This window comes from Xiphophorus couchianus, chromosome 23, assembly GCF_001444195.1.
Source record: "Xiphophorus couchianus chromosome 23, X_couchianus-1.0, whole genome shotgun sequence".
In the NCBI taxonomy this organism is placed as follows: domain Eukaryota; kingdom Metazoa; phylum Chordata; class Actinopteri; order Cyprinodontiformes; family Poeciliidae; genus Xiphophorus; species Xiphophorus couchianus.
Genome location: NC_040250.1, coordinates 15,717,652 through 15,739,659, shown reverse-complemented (window position 1 = coordinate 15,739,659; position 22,008 = coordinate 15,717,652). Strand labels below are relative to the sequence as shown.

Here is a 22,008-nt window from a genome sequence, read left to right as displayed (position 1 = left end):
AAATATTTATTATCTGTTTACAAGTAGAAACGACATATATTCCCAATGTGTTTATTAATAACTGATCCTTCTCACAGCCCTGATCCCTCCCTTGCATGTCTTCCTTCTCCATCTTTCTGCTACTTCACATCATCCACCCCATGCCTCTTTCTGCAGCCTTAGGTAGACAGAGACCATTAAAAGCTCATTTGGGCTCATGCTCATTAGGCCCTTTATTAACTGAGCCAAGCATTCATGCCTGCTGCTGGACTCTCAACACAAACTAATCTCAAAAACACAAAGTCATAAAAGTGAATCACTAAGGGATCAGAAAATGAATGACTGACTGCAGACCTCCAAGACCTCAGATAGAACACTTTGAAATAAGTCGATCAGAGACATTTTTCAATTTAGACTGAAATAATGTATATAAAATCCGTATATATATCCATCCATCCATTTTCTGTACACTCTTGTCCCTTAGAGGGATTGGGAGGGGTGCTGGTGCCTATCTCCAGCTAACGTTCCAGGCAAGAGGCAGGGTACACCCTGGACAGGTCTGTCGCAGGGCAACACAGAGACAGACAGGACAAACAACCATGCACACACACACTCACATCTAGGGAGAATTTAGAGAGACCAATTAACCTAACAGTCATGTTTTTGGACTGTGGGAGGAAGCCACGCATGCACAGGGAGAACATGCAAACTCCATGCAGAAAGACCCCGGGCCGGGAATCAAACCCAGGACCTTCTTGCTGCAAGGCAAGAAGGTCCAACACTATGCAGCTCACTATGCAGCACTATGCACCAACACTATGCAGCTCTATTATTATATAAATATAGATCTATATCTATATTTAGATAGATAGATAGATAGATAGATAGATAGATAGATAGATAGATAGATAGATAGATAGATAGATAGATAGATAGATAGATAGATAGATAGATAGATAGATAGATAGATAGATAGATAGATAAAAGATGAACATTTCCATATTCAATTAAAACATTTGAAAAATATTGTGTCTGTTTCAGCAAGATTGACCCTTGACCATTACTCATTTCTATATGTAGAAATTTCTATATGTTTCTCCTGGATGGGTAATTGTTAACAGCAGCTAATGCTTTAGATGTTACCAGCTGAGTATTTACCTAGAAACCCTGCTAAATCTGGTTAATCCACCACAGCAGAAATTCATCTTTTGCCCTTCCAGATACAACACAGTGGGTTGTGCTTCATGCCACTGTTGTTTTGAGCTCAAGTATTAATCCATCGGCCTCCAAAGGACTCTGACTCTGAATCTACAGAAGTGCACGCTTTGTTCCACGGCAAGCGTACACCTGGCTTCACCTGTTTCAGTTACACTGACGTAACAATCAAACCCAGTTGTTACTTTTGGGGTGTTGTGATTAAAAGAGTGTGTGTATGAAGATTGCAAACCGGGACCTCTAAGAACAAACCGGGACTAAGAACATTTTGTTCTTCAGCGTTTCAACTTGGGAAAAATTATTTGTAACAACTCATTTTGGGTCAACATTGTACAGGACATTTACATTCTGAAGAAGTTATCTTTTTCTGTTCAAGGTCGAAGGGAATCATTCTTCAGGATCTGGTCTAAATAGACAAACTGTGTAAAATCAGTCATCCCTGTGGACTAAATATGTCTATCACATGCAAATACTGTTGTGCTGTGTATTGTACCGAGGATTATGGCAAAGTTATGCTCTTGATTGTGTTTTTCCCCTAACATAAGAAAAATCAGACCAAACCCACTCTGTCCCCCACTCACTCTTCTGTTATGGATGTTTGGTTACTATACAAAAACCCTGGATTGGCTTATGTTATTCCTTCTCATACTCCCATTGTGGTGGAAGCTGGATTTACAAAGTAATTGTAACTTGCCTTTCCAAATAAAAGATTAATTTAAAAAAAAAAGGGAAAAAGGTTAAACATTCCATAGACACTGATAGAAAGAATCCATACTGTCCATTTATTTACTTTACCCAGCTAACTTATTCATTTCTACAATTGCAAAACTGCTGGTTTTGTCTATGTCTCATGCAGAACCGAGACACAGAAAATGCTTCATTTCTATACATGATATTTTTCTCTGCTGTGACTGGGTGAGGAAATGGTCCCACCCTCAAGGTGCAACAAATGAACATGCACATCATTTACCACTTCAGAGCCTCAAATTCTGACATCAATCCTTCCATTTTCTATTCCTGCTCAATCTTAAAGGGTCACAGGCTAGTCAGTGCAAATCTGCAGCAGGCAATGATGAAGACTCAGAGATCACTTTGGACAGGATGCTAGTCCATCACAGTGAGACACAGACACACAAGATGAAAAATATGAACACACACACAAAGCAGAGCTGTTTTGTGCAGTCAGTTCAACCCAACAATGCGTTTTTTGAGTTGTAGTTTTTGGACTGGAATACCACACAAAAGATATGCACTTACATGGGGAAACATCCAATCTCTACCAATAAAGACCTTGGAACAAATCTAAACATATGGACCTTCTTATTGCAAGGCACCAGTGCTAACAACTAGAATGCACTGAAACCCAGTTAAGCGGTGCACATTCTAATATCTACCTATTTTCTATACCAGATCAAATCCTGAATGGTTTCATAAGGTTTCTCAAAAGGTGGGATACATTCTGGACAGGGTGCTAGTCTATCACATATTTGTCTATATTTATAGACTTTTAAAGAAAGCGTTGTGCTCTGTCTCTAACTGAAGTGAACGTTACCTAATTCGCAAATGTATGCACTTTAAAACATTCCAGCATTTCTATGTTCCTCTTGCCTGCATGATTTACTTACATGTTGCAGGTCATTGCCTGTGGTGCAACAGCGTAATAAATCAATTCAGCCATGCTGTGGAAGAAAGCTTTGCCAACCTGCTCTGACAGATAAATGGAAATCAGGATCTTGCCTCAAACACTGGAATGAATTTTACTCGTTTCTGGCTTTCAATAAATTGTATGGGTGTGTTTGTGGCAACACACCGGTGTGTATCTGCACAGACCACTGCACAATTAAGGGCATACACACAGGTGCAGATATGCAGGACAAAGCCTACATCAACAGAACCTTGTGGACTCATTTACATTCAAATCAAAATGTCTATTTTTTCAACCTTAAGCCCAGATGGTGATTATTAATTCCAGCGTATTGTGCCCGGTCTGAATCATTCTGTCTGCGTCTGATTTGGTGCTTTGTTGCGATTTGACGTGCAAGCGCTTGGATGCGTTTCTTGATGTGTGAATGTGTGGTTATGTGTTTGGGTTACCAAGTTTGAAATGGCAGACAGTCGCCGGTGTTGGCTTGTCGCCACACACAGAGAGGAGCTTTGATGGCTCAGGAGCCAGCTCATTCCTTCTCGCTTCCATTTTCTTTCACCTTTTTTGCTGCCAAACACAATAATCTATAGCACGCAATAATGAGATGCAATCTCAGTTTCTAAGAGGTATGTAAATCAGACTTTCCCTCCTCTGTCTCTCCATCCCTGTCTCATCCCTCCTTTGGCTGTCGTTCTCTGCTGTCGGAAAGATAGAGTGATAGGAAAGATGATAATGAGGAGGTTCAGAGGCACGACGACAAGTAAATCTTCTGAGTTGAAAGGGGGATGGGACCATGCCAAATGTCGTCTCGCTCTGCAATGACTAAATGTCTCTTTCATGTCACTGTGGGTGTTTCCTATCATCTATTCTCCCTCCATTTTTCATTTGTATTCCTCCCTCCTATCCTACTTTTTTTCCCCTTGCACCGTCTTAAGGTGCCGCTTTGCATTTGAAGTCACACATTTCATCTGTTTGTAGACTTTGCTGACACTGACATGCACTATTTGTCAAAGAAAGAAAAGATGACTTAGAATGTTAACGGAGGACATTATATTGTTTTGTGAAGGAACTGCCTAAAACTGTAAACAAGTCAATGATGTTAATACAAACTGGCAATGATGCTTTAAAGAACATTTTTTACTGTATTTCCTGCTATGATGTTGATAAGACTAGGCAGACCAAACACTGACAGCAGAATCATATTCAATAGTGACTTCAAAGGATGCTTTCTTGAATTAAACAGCTGTTCGTTTGGATGGTTTGATTTACTGTCATGTTTTTCACATTATAATGTTGTAAAGTTAGTGACAGAAAGGAGTGTGGTACAGTAAACAAGAAGGCTCATTGCTTATTTTTTTCATTTGTTTGTTTTACTATTCGTTTAGTCATTCATACAGTACCTTGCAAAAAAATTATCACTGCCATGAAATCTCTTCACAGTTTGTCACTTGAGGACAACAAACTTTCATAAATTATTGTAATGCAATGAGATGGCAAACAAAAAAAAATTACAATCTGCAAGTCCAAACCTGCTAACTGTAAGAAAAGTGTGCAAATTATGAATTCACTTTTTACTTTTTAAAGTACTTTTTACAACCACTGTAAGCTGAAACAAAGGCTACAAATATTTTAGGGACGTTATAACTGCACCATCGTTCAATTTCAGGACAATTATTCGCTTTTTTTTGCGTATTTACTTTTGCAAAATATCTCCAAACTAGTCAGCTTACATCAATAACACACTACAAAAAAACATATTAGATATATTAGATAAGTTGTTCATTTAGGTCATTTTAACACAATAATATGCTTTAAAGCAACTACTTGTAGAGATAGACATATTTTTTGTTACAGTCTTGCCAGAAGGTGAACCTCTCCACTCAGCTCAGGTCTTTTGCTCCCTCTGACAGGTTTCCATCCATGATTGTTCCATTTTCAGCTTCATCTATCTTCCCTTCAACATCTTAGTTTCCACTGAAGAGCAGTATCCCCTCAGCATTATCCACCCATCATTTTTGACTCTAATGATAGTGTGTTGGGCTGGTATGAAGTGATCATTTTGACTCCACATAGTGTTTTGCATTTAGCTGAAAGGTTCAATTATGGTCTCATATGATTACTATTTTACACATTTTCTGTACATCTTACGCAGCTTGTAGCAAACTGCAAACATTTTTGACTTTGTTTTAAAGCTCTTTTGTAAAAGATCTGATTTTTTTGAGGGAACAACTTGTTCTGTCAACATATTCTGTGGATCTCTGTAGCTCCTCCATTTTTATCATGAGCCACTGGCCTTCGTTTATTTATTTATTTTTCCCAGCCTGGCCTGTCAGTGTAGGTCTGTAGTTGTGTTACACTCTCTTTTCAGCTAATTGATAGAAGAGAACTTCATAGTATTTTCTATGCTTGGGATATTGCTCAGTATAATACAACAATGCTTTAACTTTTCCACAAATGACCTCTGGCCTATCTGGTGTGTTTTGTGGTCTTTTAGATCTTGTTTGCTCACTAAAACGTTCACAGGCCTTCATAGAATGGCTTTCTTTGTATTAATACTATATGTATTCTGTTTTTTGTCACATGAAATCCCAATAAAATACATTAAACTATATAGATGTACAATGTAAAACAGTTTACCTATGGAGATTTTTTAGTTTTAATATATATTTTTACCTGTTTTAGTGCAGGTCATCTAACAAAAACTCCATCTTTTAATTGTTTAGTCTCCCTATTCAATCTATTAAATACCAATAGTTTGATACTTTTTACTCTGTTAGTATAATTAGTTATTTTAATCTAAGTGGGTTAGTAGTAGATGAATTCAATGTATCTAGCCTTGGCAGATGAGTTGATTTATTCCACAACCAGAAAGCATTATGTCACAAAGCTGCTGGCTCTAGCTAAGCCTGTATCTGATCTTTCTTATCAAATCCAGCTTTGTGTCTGTTTTGATTGAATAACAGGGCAAAGTACTTATGCTCAAGCCCTAAATCTCTGCTCATGATATATTAGTGAAGTAGATCCAGTTTGTTTGTTATTGCTGCTGTTGGACAATAAGTGAGCATCCAATGGGACGTTTGGCTTTTAGCACTCTCAGAAACGATGTGTTTCTCTAAGCTGGGAAATTGATCTAAGACAGCTTCAGACCAAAAAGGAGCTCTGTGTAACTTTGCCTTCCATCTGTGTGTAACATTGACACATTTGCACATCTGTACCACATGAATTATGGGTAAGTGTGTTCCCACATCATGTCCCTCTGCTGTCCTTGTCTGCATTCAGTTTCCACTGAAATCGCCCCACAGGCTCAGGCAACGGGAATATAAATGAGACGGAAGGAAGGTGTGAGGCAGAGGCATTTCCCAAAATGATTAAACTCCCTTCACTTTACTCCATTAGTCTCATCCATCCCTCGTTTTGTCCGATCACATCCTCCCAAACTGAGGTCTCTACAGAGATTGAATGACAGCCACTACCTCTTCCACTCTCATTAACCTTCTAAGCCCATCAAGCCAAAGCTTCACAATAAGTGCAGCTATTTTGGGTCAGCTTGAGCAACATTTTAAAATCACATGCAGCAGATGGCTCATCTGCTGTCAAACTACAGCATAGACTTTTACAAATACGTCACTACTTGAACTTCATTTACGTTTATGACTCTCTGTAGATTTTGCCATCACTCTTGATGCGCGTCTGTGCATAACCTCAACCCTGCAGTGATACAGAAAATGCTAATATGTTGTCATTCTGCAATTACTACAAAAATAGGGAAGGGGAAACAATGGAATGTCAACTAAATACAAGTCAGCTCATACGCAGAAAAATGTGACAGAGTAAAGAGAAGTAATTTGTGACAGCCTGCAGGGACTATAATTTGACTTCTGTGTTATGATTCTAGCTCTGATTTCAACTTACAAATGCACCATGATGCACAGAAGAGCTCTCTGACGAACAAGCAACCTGTTACATACGCTCATGCCCACACACTCACTGCTGCAGTTCAGAAGACAGATTTGAAATTGCAGCTCAAGCTGCTGCGTTGATATGGCAAGTGCTAGAAATACATCACAGTAATTGCAAGACTCTTGAGGTGCTTGCATACACTCACTAAGATATAAGCTTAACCTTTATATGTAGCACATCACAACCATAATGTCCTTTGATAAAAATGAGTACTGAAGATTTATGTTTTTGTAGGCAGAGGACACAAAGTTGCAAGGTTATTTTGCACTTTTAGCTGTTTTAGAGCAAAGAAGTAGCCTACAGCGACATATCGATATTGTTGATTGAGAAACTAGTCACAACTGTGAACACTCAGCAATGATTAAATCCTGAAAAATAATAACTCTACAGTGCATCATTCACCCATATTCATCAAGCACTTGTACACCTCTACTAAGTAATTAAATCAGGGGAAATACACATGCTGGTGTCAACAGTGTTCTGTGATGTGTGGCAGTAGAACAAAAGCAATTCAAGTAATGACTCTGCTGCCTTTTATGTTAATTGATAAAAGATAAAAACATTTTAATGCAGCCAAGATCTAATTTTTCAGCAATATGAGTTATTTTTTGCGTTAGTTTGACATAAACATTATCATGATTCCCAAACGTGTTCATATCTCTTCAAATATTCCACTTATTCTGGAGGAAGTTGGAATCAAACATTTTGTTCTTTCCAACACACACATAACCTAATCTTTAGTTATGGCATGTCTATCGGTTTTGCACATACAGACTGATATATTTACCTTTTTTTATATGTCAATGTCATTTAAACCAAATAGGAGATTTCAAGTAGTGCTGTAAATTTTAAATTGTACGTAGCTCGGGGCATTTTAAAGATATTACAACATCTCCTACACATGTCAGATGTGTAGGAGATAAAGCCAGAGAAGCCAGACTGAGATGGTTTGGACATGTACAGAGGAGAGACACTGAATAGATCGGTAGAAAGAGGCTGAAGATGGACCTGCCAGGAAAGAGACCTAGAGGAAGACCAAAGAGGAGATTTATGGATGGAGTGAAAGAGGACACGAAGGTAGTTGGTGTGAGAGAAGAAGATGCGGAAGACAGGGTTACATGGAAACGGATGACTCACTGTGGCGACCCCTAAAGGGAAAAAGCAGAAAGGAAAAGAAGATTATGCCTTGACTATGTTTGGAGTTGCTCTACTGGCAGAAGACCCTTGACCCCAGTCTCATGTCTTTAGTGTTCTCTAACAGGGTTTAACCTCAAATTATCCCTTATGTTTGTTCTGGCCATCCATGCACCTGTCCATCCCAACAGCATGATGCTGCCACTATCATGGAAAGCGATGGAGTAGTGTGTTCAGGGAGAAACGAGTATCAATTTGTTACCAAACAAAGCAAACTTTATATGATTTTTCTCTCATCTTGCCATTCATCTATTAAAGCCAGATTTGTGAAGCACATGACTAGTACTTTTCTTATTGGAAAAGATCTTCCAGATCTTCCCACTGGACTTGAGGACTTGCAGCTCGATCAAAGTACTGGCTGCTTAACTACATATTTGACACTCAAGATCACCTAACTCGAACCGTCAATTTTCAGATTATTTGAAAAAAAATTTAAACAATGTAACAACTTTAAAGTCAGACACTGCGTTGTTTTTCTCTGTCAATAAATATTTTATTATACGCTGAAGATATAATGAGGCAAAGTATGTGACAGGTCAAATTGTTTGAATATCTTTAAGCCTCTATGTCTTACATTATGTTCAGTTTGTTTTCTACTCTTCATGTTTTTACAACAAGCCAGATTGTAGAAAAAAAGACTGCGTGGACTGAATTTGACTCATTTTGTTCAGCGGAAAGGCTAAAAAAACCAACTGACTCATCCTTTGCATTTACTTCTTGTCCTCCTTGATCTCTCGTTCTTTTTTTCACTTCATCAGAGTTGATGCTCTCAATCTGTCTCAGTGATTGCCTGATGAAATGATAATTTGCCCGAATTGAGCCATAATGCGCCTTGTGAATTTAATTTGGTCTCAAAGCCAGATTAACCCACATGACAGGATGCACATGTCTGTCAGAGCATGTGGACTGGCATGAGCATGTACATATTGAGCATGTCTGTGTGGAGATACACTATGTGCTTGCCAAGACTTTTAATCCCTGGAGCGTGTGCTGAATAAGTCCAATGAGCATTTCTGAGTGAGTGTGGGGTAAAGAGTCTAAATCTCTTCAAATACTGCCCCCGGATAAAACCGGTCATAATAAAGTCAAGTACAGGAGCAAATACCATTAATAAGATGGACACAGAGGTATCAATATTTAAAACTGGAATTAAGGGGAAAATTGACTCATTCATGAATCCACATAGACATAAAAGATACTCTTGAACTTAACTGGTGAAAAAAATTAAGAATTTTATGTATAATTTTAAAATAATGCTCTATATGTTATTTAGGGAGCTGCACTACTCTGACTTTCACAGATGTTTAACCAAATCCACTCTTATTCAGGATGTGTTTTATTTCCACACTTCACTTCTCACAAAACCTAGCGTTTGTTTGAGATTTTGCAAAAAGATGTGTGCAAGTAGTTGGCAGGAAATGACACGCATAGAGAGAAAACACCTCTTGAACTTGTGCAGTAACAGCATACAAGCACAGGAAAAACAAACTTGTGAGTCAAATCTGATGAAGCAACTGTTCCCTACTTAACACAGCGTCCCCTTCCGCAGCGAGAGGAGTCAGTGGATTCGATATTTTTCCCTGAAGAGTGAGCTTGGCAGGTCTATTTGGACAGACAGGTGGGGATATTAAATATGTATTACTGTGCAGTGATAGGACACCAGGCCATTAGCTATTATAAATATGTAATTTAAGTCTGCTGCATATATTCTGTCTGCTGAACGAAGGGCCTGTGACTATACAAGCCCACTGATTAGCATCCCAACACGAAAATGCATCTCAATTAGACTGAGTGTCAACCCTCATTTGGGAAAGCTGGGACTGAAATGGAAAAAGCAGACAGATACAAAAAAAAAGAAATAGAGTAATGCACAAAAAAATGCAGGAAAGGCGACATATCAGCTGCTACCAACCAGCAAATTCCAGTCTTGCCAATAGTTTTTATTTTGCATGTTTTGAATAAAATATAATCAAATTGCAGAGAAACAGTTCATTCTATATCACAAATTAATTGATTTCAACTCATGAAACCCAAAATGTAAAGTGTTGTGGTAAAAATACATAGTTGGAGCCACACATTGTCATAAAGTAAATAGAAAACACAACAATTTTACCAGTACGTAATAATTTGCTTTTACTAAATCCCAGAATAACATATGAAAACATTTTCAGATATGTTTTTAAATAATTACTTTTAAGTGTATGACTTGGTATACAATATATCTGTGTCACAAACATTGTTGAGACATTAGCTAGGACTGTTTTTAATTTCAGACATTTCTGTCACTCGTGTACATCACATTTACTGTTAAAACCAGGTATTTGTGCACTTTATGTCTAAAAGACTTTTTTTTTCTCACCGTCAATAAATCAGACTAATTATTTCTCATTCGAGCTCTGCCTGAATTATAAAAATGAGAATATTTACCAGGTTTAGAAAAAAACCTCAAAGTTTAAATGGTATTTCTAGCTGAAAGTATGAACAACTTACAACTAAAATGCCTTTCCTTTATTCTCACAGCATTATGTTTCTTGTTTCCTTTATTTCTTTTTGATTAATCTGTAATCTACCTCTCACATTTTGTTCATCTGGCTGGCCCACTGGCTCTACATTCCTCATTTTGTTTTGTTGTTCTGCAAATCCATTTTCCTCACCCTTACCTTCCCTGTTTTATCACATCTAATCTGTCGTTCACCAGGTTTTGCTTGAATATTAACAAGCATTGAAGTATCTGAACAGATACTGTGATAGAGATAGTTTAAGAAATGTTAGCCGAGATTGATGTGCACTTTGATAGCTCCATGGACAGTTTGATGTAGATTTCTGTTTTCCTTGTTCTGTATATCCTTTCTCTGCCTTTTTCTTTCTCCCTCTGTTTTCAGTGACAGAGTATAAGTCAGAGCATTTTGACAGCAAGCCAGAGGGCTGTACCCCTGGGGAATCAATCATCTGAGCCACGATCAATACCAAAGAACCATATCCTGGCCCATGTTAGCTACAAATTTGGGTTGCAGCGACAGTCTAGCAAAAATCCTCAGTGCAGTTGTACCTTAACCACCACAACGAAAACAATGAGATGCAGTCGTGGACAAAGCAAGAATAATTAATCAGATTTTCTATGAATCCATCTTGCACAGACTAGGTTCTGTTTTAAGCCAGATCTGTCGACCACAACCCTTTGGAGTCTACAAAAGAAGTCAAATTATTGTTCCAATTATTGTGTACACAACATCACAACATTTGATCGATTTCATCCATCATTATTTGGACCTCAGTAGGGAAAACAACAATTTATCAGCTCAGTACAAGAAAATTAAATGGCTTTAACAGGTCTAAAAGCAGACTGTGAGGGAGAGAAAGGAATCACTGATGCATGGCAGGCTTTAAAGATTTGGAATCAATGAGAAAAATCTCTTGTAAATGTGTTAAAATAAGGTAGTTGTAGTCTAAAATCAGACAGGTTTAGAAAAGTCGAAATGAAGGGCTCTGGAAACACGTCCTACCCTATTTTTCTTACAATCAATAGATGATATATTCCTCCCTTAACAGAGACTGCCAGTGAGATAAATAAGATTAATATTCTATTAGCACATATGTGTTAGAATAGTCCACATTTCAAACGTCCACACAGGAGTTTCGAATCGATACTAAAATAAGAAATCGTTACATTAGAAACTACTGATGCCTTTTAAATCTCTGCTCAGGTCTGTTATTTTTAACCTCCAGACATGTTAATCACAGATAGAGACATTTATCATCAGTCGAAGGTCAACATTAATATTGCCACTTGGACTGATTGTAATAAGATGGTATCTAACTGAGCCCATTGCTCTGATTGTGACACGGCTGAGGGTAAACCTTATAGCCCTAAAATTGTATGTTAAAATATAAGCATCAAACATCTGTAGTCTGAATATAAAAACAGATAGTGAGGAAGAACAGGATTAGGTTAGTTTAATTGTAACTAGATTTAGAAAATATGGCTTTAATAAAGTGAACGACAATAAAAATCTATGGATTTAGATGGTTAATGTTGATGCAGTGAAAATTGGGAGAGTAAAAAAAAAGATTGAGTTAAAAGAATGTACCATCAGGTATAAAATAAAGAATAAAGTTCATATTCCAGCGAAATAAACATGCATGTAGCTATAGTAATAAAATATATATTTATTATGCCCTCTTTCGATTTTAGGGCTTCATGGTCTCTGTTCGAGGTCTGTCAAGACTAAAACATCTAAAACTAATGTTTTAGATAATGTTGGGGTTTTCTTTCAGAGGAAGGAATTTGGTTCAAATTTTCCTAGGTCTCTTATTAAATTTGAAAGAAAAAGATAATTAAAGTACAGTCACTTGGTTCATTTGACACATGAATGGTTCAAGGTAAGAATTGCTTTGATGCATTTTGCTATAATGAAAAATTAAAAACCTGATTTAACTGTCAAAAACTGATTAGAGTCAATCCAAGGAAAACTGTTATCAGCTTCCAGGCTATTTACATCTAATGTCAAGAGCACAAAACAACAGCAAACCCCACAGTGTCTTTCCCTAATAACCAAATATATGAAACACATATAAGTCAATATGAAAAGCTGGATGTGAGGGAAATTTAAATGAGCTTATTACAGAGAAATTAAATATTTAACCTGATTATAATTAAGATGAAATATGTTCATTTAAGTATCCTAGAGTGGAACATGAGTCCATTTCTCTGTCTAAAGTGCAGATTAATTTGGGTCATGCAAGCAATAAAGCAATATTGTACAAAAAATATGGCTCGATTTTGAGCTATGAATTAGCTCAAAGTGCTCATCCTCCTTTATGTATGATGCTTGACTGAGTAGTCGACAAATAAAATGGAACATTAAGCCTTCAGAATAACCATGATGAAGACATTGTTTTAGAACTATAAACATTTTTACTCTTCATAAAGCGGAGCAGGGACACTTTTCAACTGCTCTGTTGGAAATAATGATAATGTTTCACAGACCTTTTCTTGTAAATTCATAAATTATGTGACGAGGAATAAACAGATTTCCTGGCATTTAAATCAGAATCAGCTGACATTTTTCTGACATGAAGCAAGTTTATGTCTGGTTCTCCATGCAGGATTAGGTCCGCTGTCGTTTAATAACGAACTGCTCAGGCAAAAACAACCCAAAACAAGAAGACGCACCTTGTTTCTGGAACAGCTGGCTGCTGACAATTTCAGTCATGGAGGAAACCTTCTGTTTCTGGAGCTTTTCAGGTGGGATGCAGGAGTAAAAGTCATGCAGCAGTTTGCTGAGGGAAGACAGCAATGGATGACAGGAGTATTAATTACATGAGAAAACAGCAACACATGTTTGTTTTCCTGGAAATATCTGGTGCAAACAATTCATATTTGTTTAGACTTTGCATTCAGGCGTATGTTTCATTTTGTCTAAGTAGTCTGGCAATGCTTTGTACATGTTCAAAGCTAAGATCAGCACTTCAACCACCTTGTTAATATTTTCAGCTTCAGTCATCGGACCTCAAAGGTTAAAAAAACATGAATCCACTAAAAGAAGCACTTGTAGAACATAGAAAACATGAACCAGAACCACGAGGAGAGCGGCGTTTACTGCATAAAAACAAATGAGCCGAAGCATGCACACTCATTAATGAAGCCAACGCCTCTTATTCAATTTCTCAATAATTAAACAGGTTAAACAGCCTGTTTGGTTGCCTTGATGCTACTTAGATAAGACTGAATACTCAGACCACAGCAAAACGTCTGTCCCTTCTCCTTCTCTCCGTTTTTTCCTGCTCCTCTCATCTTTTGCCAGCCGACATGGTATAATTTTTATTAACAGTGTGAAATAATAAAATACACACCCTTCATAATAGAAAGGTTTGTGTGCTGTTATGATGTGTGTAAGCTGACATGGGCACATGCTGAGGCACAGACGGCCATCTGAGACTTATCAGGCCCATTAATAATCTGAGCTGAATCTAATTAAAATCTGAAATGCCAAGCAAAGGACAATAAAACACAGGCACAGATGACAAAATATTTGCAAGCAGCACTACACGGATCAGACTGCAGCTAAGTTTACAATGTGTAGGATCTGTAGAGGATATAAGAAAGCTTTGATGTCCACCTCCTGCACTGTGATTGTAATTCAAACAGTTTGCTTGTGGAAAATGCTTGGGGCAAATCTTATCAAAAATGCAGCGGGGACCTTACTTTCAAGTTCAGATGGCTCTGATAGGTTTGTGAATGAGAGCGTACGGAAGTAAGAAAGAAAAAAAAAAGAGGATTTATGTGCAGAAGAAGGAAAGGGAAAAATGAATGACAGAATATGAGGATAGATGTCCCGACTTTCAACTTTACACCTCGGTATCTTTGAAATATTGTGTGTGGCTGTGAGTCAGGTGGTAAAAAAAAAAATATTGAAGCTATAAGAGATAAACAGGTGGCTACAGATAATGTACAACCAATAAAAGGACAAACAAAGATCAGAGAGAGGTGAAATAAGAAATTATAAGGTCAAAAAGCCTCAAAATGCTACGCAGATAGTTCTGAAAACATCGGTTAATATCTTATTTCTGTAACGTAGAAAGGTCATCCCGAGAAAATGGATCTATTAGTTGCTGCACTGCCACAGGATGAATGAAGAAATGCTTAAAAAATATGAAGCTGAAACAGCATAAGAAGTGAAGGGGAATGGGCAAACATGCCATTTTGTGGATAAAAAGTGCAATAAATGTTTGATTATGGTTCAAGGAGAGGTCAAGTAGGTCATTCCAAGTCATCTAGCTTTTTACGAGACCAAAAAAATTAGAAGTGTAAAGTTGCAAAGGCCACTCAGAAAGGGCAGCACAGCAGCTGAGAGTGTTTGTCATTGTTTCTGCATCAGTTTGATGGGATTTTTATCTCCTGGTTAAACGGGGCAAAGCTTAAGCACTGAGAGGTGTGTGGGTGAATGAGGTGAGCAGAGGTCAGTAAACAAAACTAAGAAATCCAACAGCTCTCACACACCCCATTCATCTACACATCTCAACGACACTTGTATACTTTTTAGTTTTAACAGTGAGCTCACCTGAGGAGTTTTGCATCAAAAACTTTCTCGACATCATGCAGTACTGTTGGCAGGTACTTCAGAGCAGCAACCTGATGACACACACGTACCAAAACACATTAGAATCACTGGTTGTCCCCCTGTGGAAGGTGACTTTGTCATCAAACAGGCTCGTTTCGCATTTAAAAATGGATCCATCTCATTTCCCCGCCACGCTGCTTTGTGCCTGGATCTGTTTCAATATCTTGATGTAAGTAGTCAGAAGGGAAAAGACTTTAAGCATTTGAATACCGATGTTGTGAAAATCAGAAAAGACCAGAAGGGGGGAAATGAAGAAAAGATGACACAATCATAGACAGGAAATGCAGTAAAAGTGAAAGAGACAAAACGGTTTGACGACGTGTAATTACCCTGAGCAGGAGCGTGGTGGTGTAGTCAGTTTTCATCAAGTTATTGATGGACTCAAAAAGCCTCCTCAGCGAGTCCTCAAACTCAGCCTGCTCCTTCCCCTCGTAGAGCCTGAGAAGGCAGGAGAGAGCGTATGGAAATGCAACAAACAATCTTCCACAAAAACCTTAATAAAACATTATCTGTCACAATGGGAGAGGGCAGCGAGCCAGAAGAGTTAGAGTATCAACCTTTTTAAAAGGCAAGGATAAGGCAAACAACAGGTGTCCTAAATATTTATTGAAACTGAATCTGGTAGGAAAGACAAACATACTGAGAAAATAGAAGGAGCCTTATCTGTATTCTAACACCATAAATGTACAGTCACTTGTACGCTCATAGAAGACTTTTCAAATTCTTTGTTGCTTCTATAAAGTGTAAATTATCTCACCATCTTGGCTTTATTCTGTAACCTAAATTGAATCCAGATGGTGATAATAATCAGCAGAGCCAGAGCTACCTCGATAACGACAGCAATCAGGCACTGAAATCACACCTAAAGTCTTGAGTTTGTATGGAAAGAGAATATCAGAGTCAGACCGCCTGAGTAATTATACAACAAAGCAACACATGTAATTCGGCACATTACATTTCACAACAGGGAGGCACAAACACTATTATGCTAACAAGACATTATGCTGCCAAGGTAAAAGGTAAATATTTATATTTATACCGCTGCGTTGACAACAACCATTAATGTAAAAAACTGGGTTATCTTTGTTGCTGCTATTTACAATCTGTTTAAAGAGCCATTCTGGTCATGATCTATTAAATTTCTCCTCCACTAACTCTTAGCAAGTCTTACTCTAATCTATCTCTCCATCCCTCCTGCTCCTCACTATCTTTGTGTGACTCAGTTGTGCTGCACATTTGTTAATTATAATTGTGAGAGCTGGAGGGATGGATTAGTGGCTCACAGTGAATTTAGCATGGGGGGAGTGAGATTAAGCAGTAATGCACAGAGGTATTATCACTGGGCTCTTTGCAGAATATAGTTATGATTACAGAAGCATTGTCCTGTTTAATCCATGAACTCTATCTGTGTTTAACGGGGTGCTTAGAGAGATATCCGGTTGTATCAGGGTCAGTGTTTGTGTTATCGCACTCGGCTGTGGACTAACACTACGCTTTCACTGTCAGCTAAAACGGCTGCATCTTGGAGAAAATAACCTTTGTCTAATTAAAAATATGCTTGTGGAATACAAAAATCCAAAAAGGAACAACATGACTGTCAGGTTAGATTTGGTGAATTAATACCCAGTGCATTTGGTCTCGAAATACACATCTCTGATATAAACACAAAAAAGTGATGACCTACATGAGTAAAAACAGTATTCCTACAAGGAAAGAAGGGCTGAATGAAGGAAGGAAAGATGGACAGATAGATAGACAGACAAATGGAAAAACAAATGAGTAGACAAATAATGGAAGGATGATGGAAAAACACAGGTGGACTGATATATGGATAAAGCTTGAGGCAGTTTTTTATGAGCCATGAGGGCAGTTGCCCAGGGCGGCATTAGAAAGGGGACTAAAACATGTGACTGATCTACTAGTTGCACCATGAACAAGTTTTCTTTGCTTTTATGTGTGAGCAGTTATTGCCCTCTGCTTACTGCTGACATCGGGAAATAGTTTTAGTGATTTGTGTGGGACTTTTATCATGTGTCAGAATTTAGTCCATTTCCTGTATTTTGATTGGTTGCTGGATAGCAAAAGAAGGGACTAGCCCGGAGCGCCACTCATGAAAAAACTGTCACTGCATCCAACATTTCGACAGTGGAAAAGACAATAAAATGGAAATATATATATATTCCAAACCTATCCAGTCTTTAAAAATACTTAAATCCCATATGTTTCCATGCATCCCCATACTACATAGGAACTCTGTATAGAATAGCTGAAGGAAATGAACATGAACTTTAATTTATTTCTTTTATGTTGAAGTAAACATCCCACACTCCTGGTTTGTCTAACATGAGTTTAATTTCCTCAGAATACTGACAATTTCAAGGCCAAATACTTAGCAATTAATAACTAAGTAGTAGTTATTATTAGTAACTAATGACTAGTTTGTTGCTGATGGAGATTTACATATAGTCTATATAGTTACTAGAAAATAAACAAAACAGAGAATAAAGAAAATAAAACCACAGAAAGTAAATAGAGCTAATCAATCCAAAATAATGGTTGATAAACGCAAAGAAATAAAACAGCCTGACCTCTATAATAATGTATACATTCCTGAAACTGCATGTAAATCATACAGGGATATCCTGTTTTTAAAGCACTCTGAAAAAATAAGTAAATCTTTGCACTTTGTCTTTTCTGGTGAATGATATTTTCACATTTTACCAATAATAAAAATATCAAGATGCAGTCAGAGTTTTCTGTTACTCATTACCTTCTCTATTTCTACTGTCTTTCGGTAAAAGGACAGGATTTAGTAAAATAACTAAACATACTAAAACAGAAATGATTGTTGTTTCATTTGGACTGAATATTATATTTAATAGATTTAAATTTGCTGAAAAATAAAGCCTCCCTAACACAACTCCAAAACTTCCTGCCTCACATATATGCAGAAACAGAATTGCAAAGATCATTGCCTAATATCCCCTCTGCAGTTCGCAATCATAACACCCTTCGTCATAACTAGGCAAGGCAGACCTATCGATTTAAACTAAAGCGTTTGCACTTATTACATGATGCGGTTCTGGAAGCTCTCCCAGCACAGAGAGCATTTCCCCTGGCAGAACATTTGTTTTCTGGCTGCAGTCCTGCACTGAGATTAGCTTTCATTTGGTTGCTGCACTTCATCATCAATGCTTATTAGCACCATTAGTGCTGTTATCAGCAGCATCTTGTCTCAGAGCTGTCAAACACAGTTACCTGAACAATGAAAGGTCACAAGGTGCTGTGTATATTCAATAATTTGTATTTTTTTATTCTTGATAATAGAAGAACAAAATATGAAGTGATTATAGTCAAGAATAGCTGACAGAAAAATGAAGAACCTACTGGGAGTAGAGCATCCGTGATCGAACAATGAACTTAAAGATGTACTCGAGGGCTTTGAGGGTTCGCAGTATGGGCTCGCATTGTTCTCCACGGCTAGACACATCCAGGTACCGCTTCAACACTGACATCAGCTTTCTGTGTGAGAATAAAGGAGGCAGAGAAGCACAGACATAAATCAAAACAACTCTCGCTTTTCTTTTTAAATTAATTTCCTTATGTTCTGAGGTTTGAAAAGCTAACCACCAGCTAATGTTTTTTCTTATCCACAAAGCAGAAAGACAAAATAAAAAAGAGAAACAGACAAACTGGGAGGATGGTGGTTTTGACATAAAACCCAAAAAGTTCTCCATATATCCACAGATGTACCTGTGAGACTTAGACATTTTTATTTGAGCTCAGAGGCATTGTGGAAAAGAGAAATCTCTCCAACAAATGTACGCCCTACAGGTGTCTTTAGTCACAGATAGAAATACTTCAGTGTTTCAGAGCAGCAGGAGAGAGGTGTGGGAGGCACAGAGTTTATGACCTCCTAAAGCTCCCTAGCAAACACCCCTCCTGAGACGTCTCAATGGCATAAAATGCAAACATATATCTGCAGTGGGAGTAGAAAAGGTCAAGATTTTTGTCTGTCAAGCTCTATTTTCAAGAAATTGAAAAAAGGGAATCACCTCCAAACCAGTTCACAACTCCTTCATCCTTTTAAACAACAAGAATCAATTCGAATAATAAACTGTGACTTAAGCTTGCTGCCATCATGATAGCTCTATAAAATGTGCTCAAATTAATACCATTTAGTGTTGTTTACATACGTCTGGCTTAAGAAGCAGCGCAAGATGATTTCTTCTTTTTTAGAGCAGTTTAAAATGTGATGTGAGGGAGTTAAAGACTTTTACATAACAGCCTCCTAGCTGACAGGCAATAAACTGCAATGACCTTTTTTAAACATGGTGAACACAGTACACAAGTAGGGGAATCATTGCATTTTGATGCCAACAGATGGATATTTAAATGGGCTGGAGACAAGAAATACGTGCCATGAGGAAGATGAGGGGAAAAAAGTGGTGAGGCCATGTGTAAAAACAGAAACAACAAGTAGGAAGGCAGGAATTAGACACATTCATATATATATAAATATATGCATACAGTGTATACAGAGCACTGTGACTAATTGTTAAATTTTTTCCTTTCAACTTTCTTGCATTCCTTTATCTTTAGAATGATGAGTACTTTTTGTTTGACACAGAAAACATTGACAGCAGCAAAGTGAGTCTGATGACACCGATGCAGCATCTACATCTAACCTTTCTTCTACCAACAGATTCTCTATAGTCGAGCACAGAAGACTAACCAAAACCAAACAACCAAAACACTTTTTTGACATTCATACTGAGCATCATTAGTTGAATCAAATAAGATTTTTATGGACTTCAAATACACAAAAAATTATGTGATAATAACTGTGATAAAATCAGCAGCAGCACTAAGGTGAATGACAAAAGCTAGGTTTACAAATCTATTAATCAGCATCATCCTTTAATAAATTATTTTAGTTTGGCAAAAAAACTAAATTCAGGGGATTCATTTATACAGATACACTCAAAGAGCTAATGCAGCTTCTAAAACACCCACCACTGCAAGCATTTTCCCTTGAATCTTTAACAGACAAAAATATATCAATCCAACATTTGCCGCTACATTTTAAACAGTCAACACCTAAAAATGAATGTGAATGTTGTAGAATGGTTAGATTTGATAAATCCACTAACACATAAGAGGCTCAAAAATAACCTACTTGTAGGCCAGTGTGGCGCTGAAATGCTGCTTTATGTAGGCTTCCAGAACAGTGTTAAAATGCTGGAACTTTCTGTCAGCGATCAGACCGATGATATAAATCTGCCAAGGCAAAAATATGCAATACAGAGGAAGAGTTAGTGACTTGTTTACATACAGTAGCAGCACACTTTTACAAGCCAGATAACTATCTGACAAACACGACTGTTTGAAAAAGATGGGCACATAGATATGTTAGACTCCAAACAACCTGTCAAGGAATCCTGCTGTCTGAGTCGACATGTCACACATTCAGAGTCATACCTGGCAAAATGTGTACCCTTCAAGGAGACACCCCACAAACTCACCAAGGCATCAAACACAAGGATGTCATAATCGTTGTTTTGAGAGTGCTCCATCATGATGTTGAACAAGGCATCGAGAGTGTCCTGCAGAAACTAAATGCAAACAAAACAGAGCCAGTGTGAAAACACACCCCATGCCGGTGTACACACTCATGCAGAGACATGTTGGGTTTCCTTAATTTTTCATAGCACTGACCTTGACCACCTCCTCGCCATCAATGATTTTGAGTTTCTCCAGGTTTTCTTTCAGGTTGTCAGGCCTGGTTCTCCATTTGAGCAGCCCCAATAGACCCACTGAAATCACAAACAAAATATTTTCAGGTCAGATGTATTTCTCGTATGAAGGTAGCTGCGTATACTGTCTAGCTGATAATGCTGCACAAAACTAAAAATAATAAAAAGGCATTTCCCAACTCACTGGGAAACTTTTCCAGATGTGTAAGGTGACTTTGTTGCTCGGCTAACTCAGCTAACAATGTCTAATGGATTTTCCTTGAAAACAAAAGTCGACTCGACAATTAATGAAATCAGCAGTTTGCTTCTTTCTACCTTGTCACATGTAGATATGATCTTCTTTTCTTTAAAGTGGTACACAGGATGTACATGAAGACAGATGCAATGCCTTGTAAAAGTTTACATAAACCTAAATTTCCACATTAAATTAATATCAATGACATCCCATTCTTAATTCATACGGTTTAATTTTACATCAGCCCACCCCTTTAAGCTATAACAACCTAGGGAGGCTTTCCACAAGATTAAGGGGTGTGTTTATGTCAATTTCAATCTTTCTTCCGGAAGCTCATACAAGGTCAGTGAATGATTTACTAGTGTGGAGTCATGTTGGAACAGGAAGAAAGCATCTCCCATCTCTTTCCACAAAGTTGTAGAAACAGGAGTCCAAAATGCCTTGATATGCCAAAGCATCCCTAGAGCAAAGGGCTTGACGCAACTCCAAAATTCACATTGATACAATGCAGTTAGACAGATAATGTTCCCCTGATAACTGCAGGAAATGCAGGTTTGTCCATCGGACTGCAAGCCTGAGAGGCATTTGTTGCTTCAAAGAACAGGTCTCCAATGCTTCGAGGCCAGTAATATTTACACCAGTGGTTCCCAACCCTGGTCCTCAAGAAAGTCTGACTAACCGCAGAATTTACCCTTTACTGCCAATACGTCTGGTAATAAATGGTAACAAAAATAAATGATACACACTGCGATACACTTTATTATTCTCATAAACAATGTTAACATCCTTTGTACTTTTACCTTTAGTGAGAGACTCCAACATAGTGTTTGCTTGTGTTGGTCAGCAGATATAATATCTAAAATCATTCTGGTAGTTTTTTAAAACTTTGTCTATTGGAAATTA

The 22,008-nt window shown here is 37.7% G+C and overlaps 1 protein-coding gene across 1 annotated transcript in view; it reads right to left on the bottom strand.

Moving 5' to 3' along the window:
- The window catches only part of dock2 (dedicator of cytokinesis 2), a 106,759-nt gene that overhangs the window by 68,461 nt on the left and 16,290 nt on the right, over positions 1–22,008 (bottom strand). Inside the window, exons 18-24 of the mRNA XM_028009243.1 lie at positions 20,833–20,930; positions 20,640–20,729; positions 20,294–20,394; positions 18,502–18,636; positions 15,444–15,552; positions 15,055–15,125; positions 13,167–13,273 (exon numbers count right to left, since the gene is read on the bottom strand). Of these exons, the coding sequence (XP_027865044.1) occupies positions 13,167–13,273; positions 15,055–15,125; positions 15,444–15,552; positions 18,502–18,636; positions 20,294–20,394; positions 20,640–20,729; positions 20,833–20,930 (711 nt within the window). The remainder of the gene's footprint in view (positions 1–13,166; positions 13,274–15,054; positions 15,126–15,443; positions 15,553–18,501; positions 18,637–20,293; positions 20,395–20,639; positions 20,730–20,832; positions 20,931–22,008) is intronic.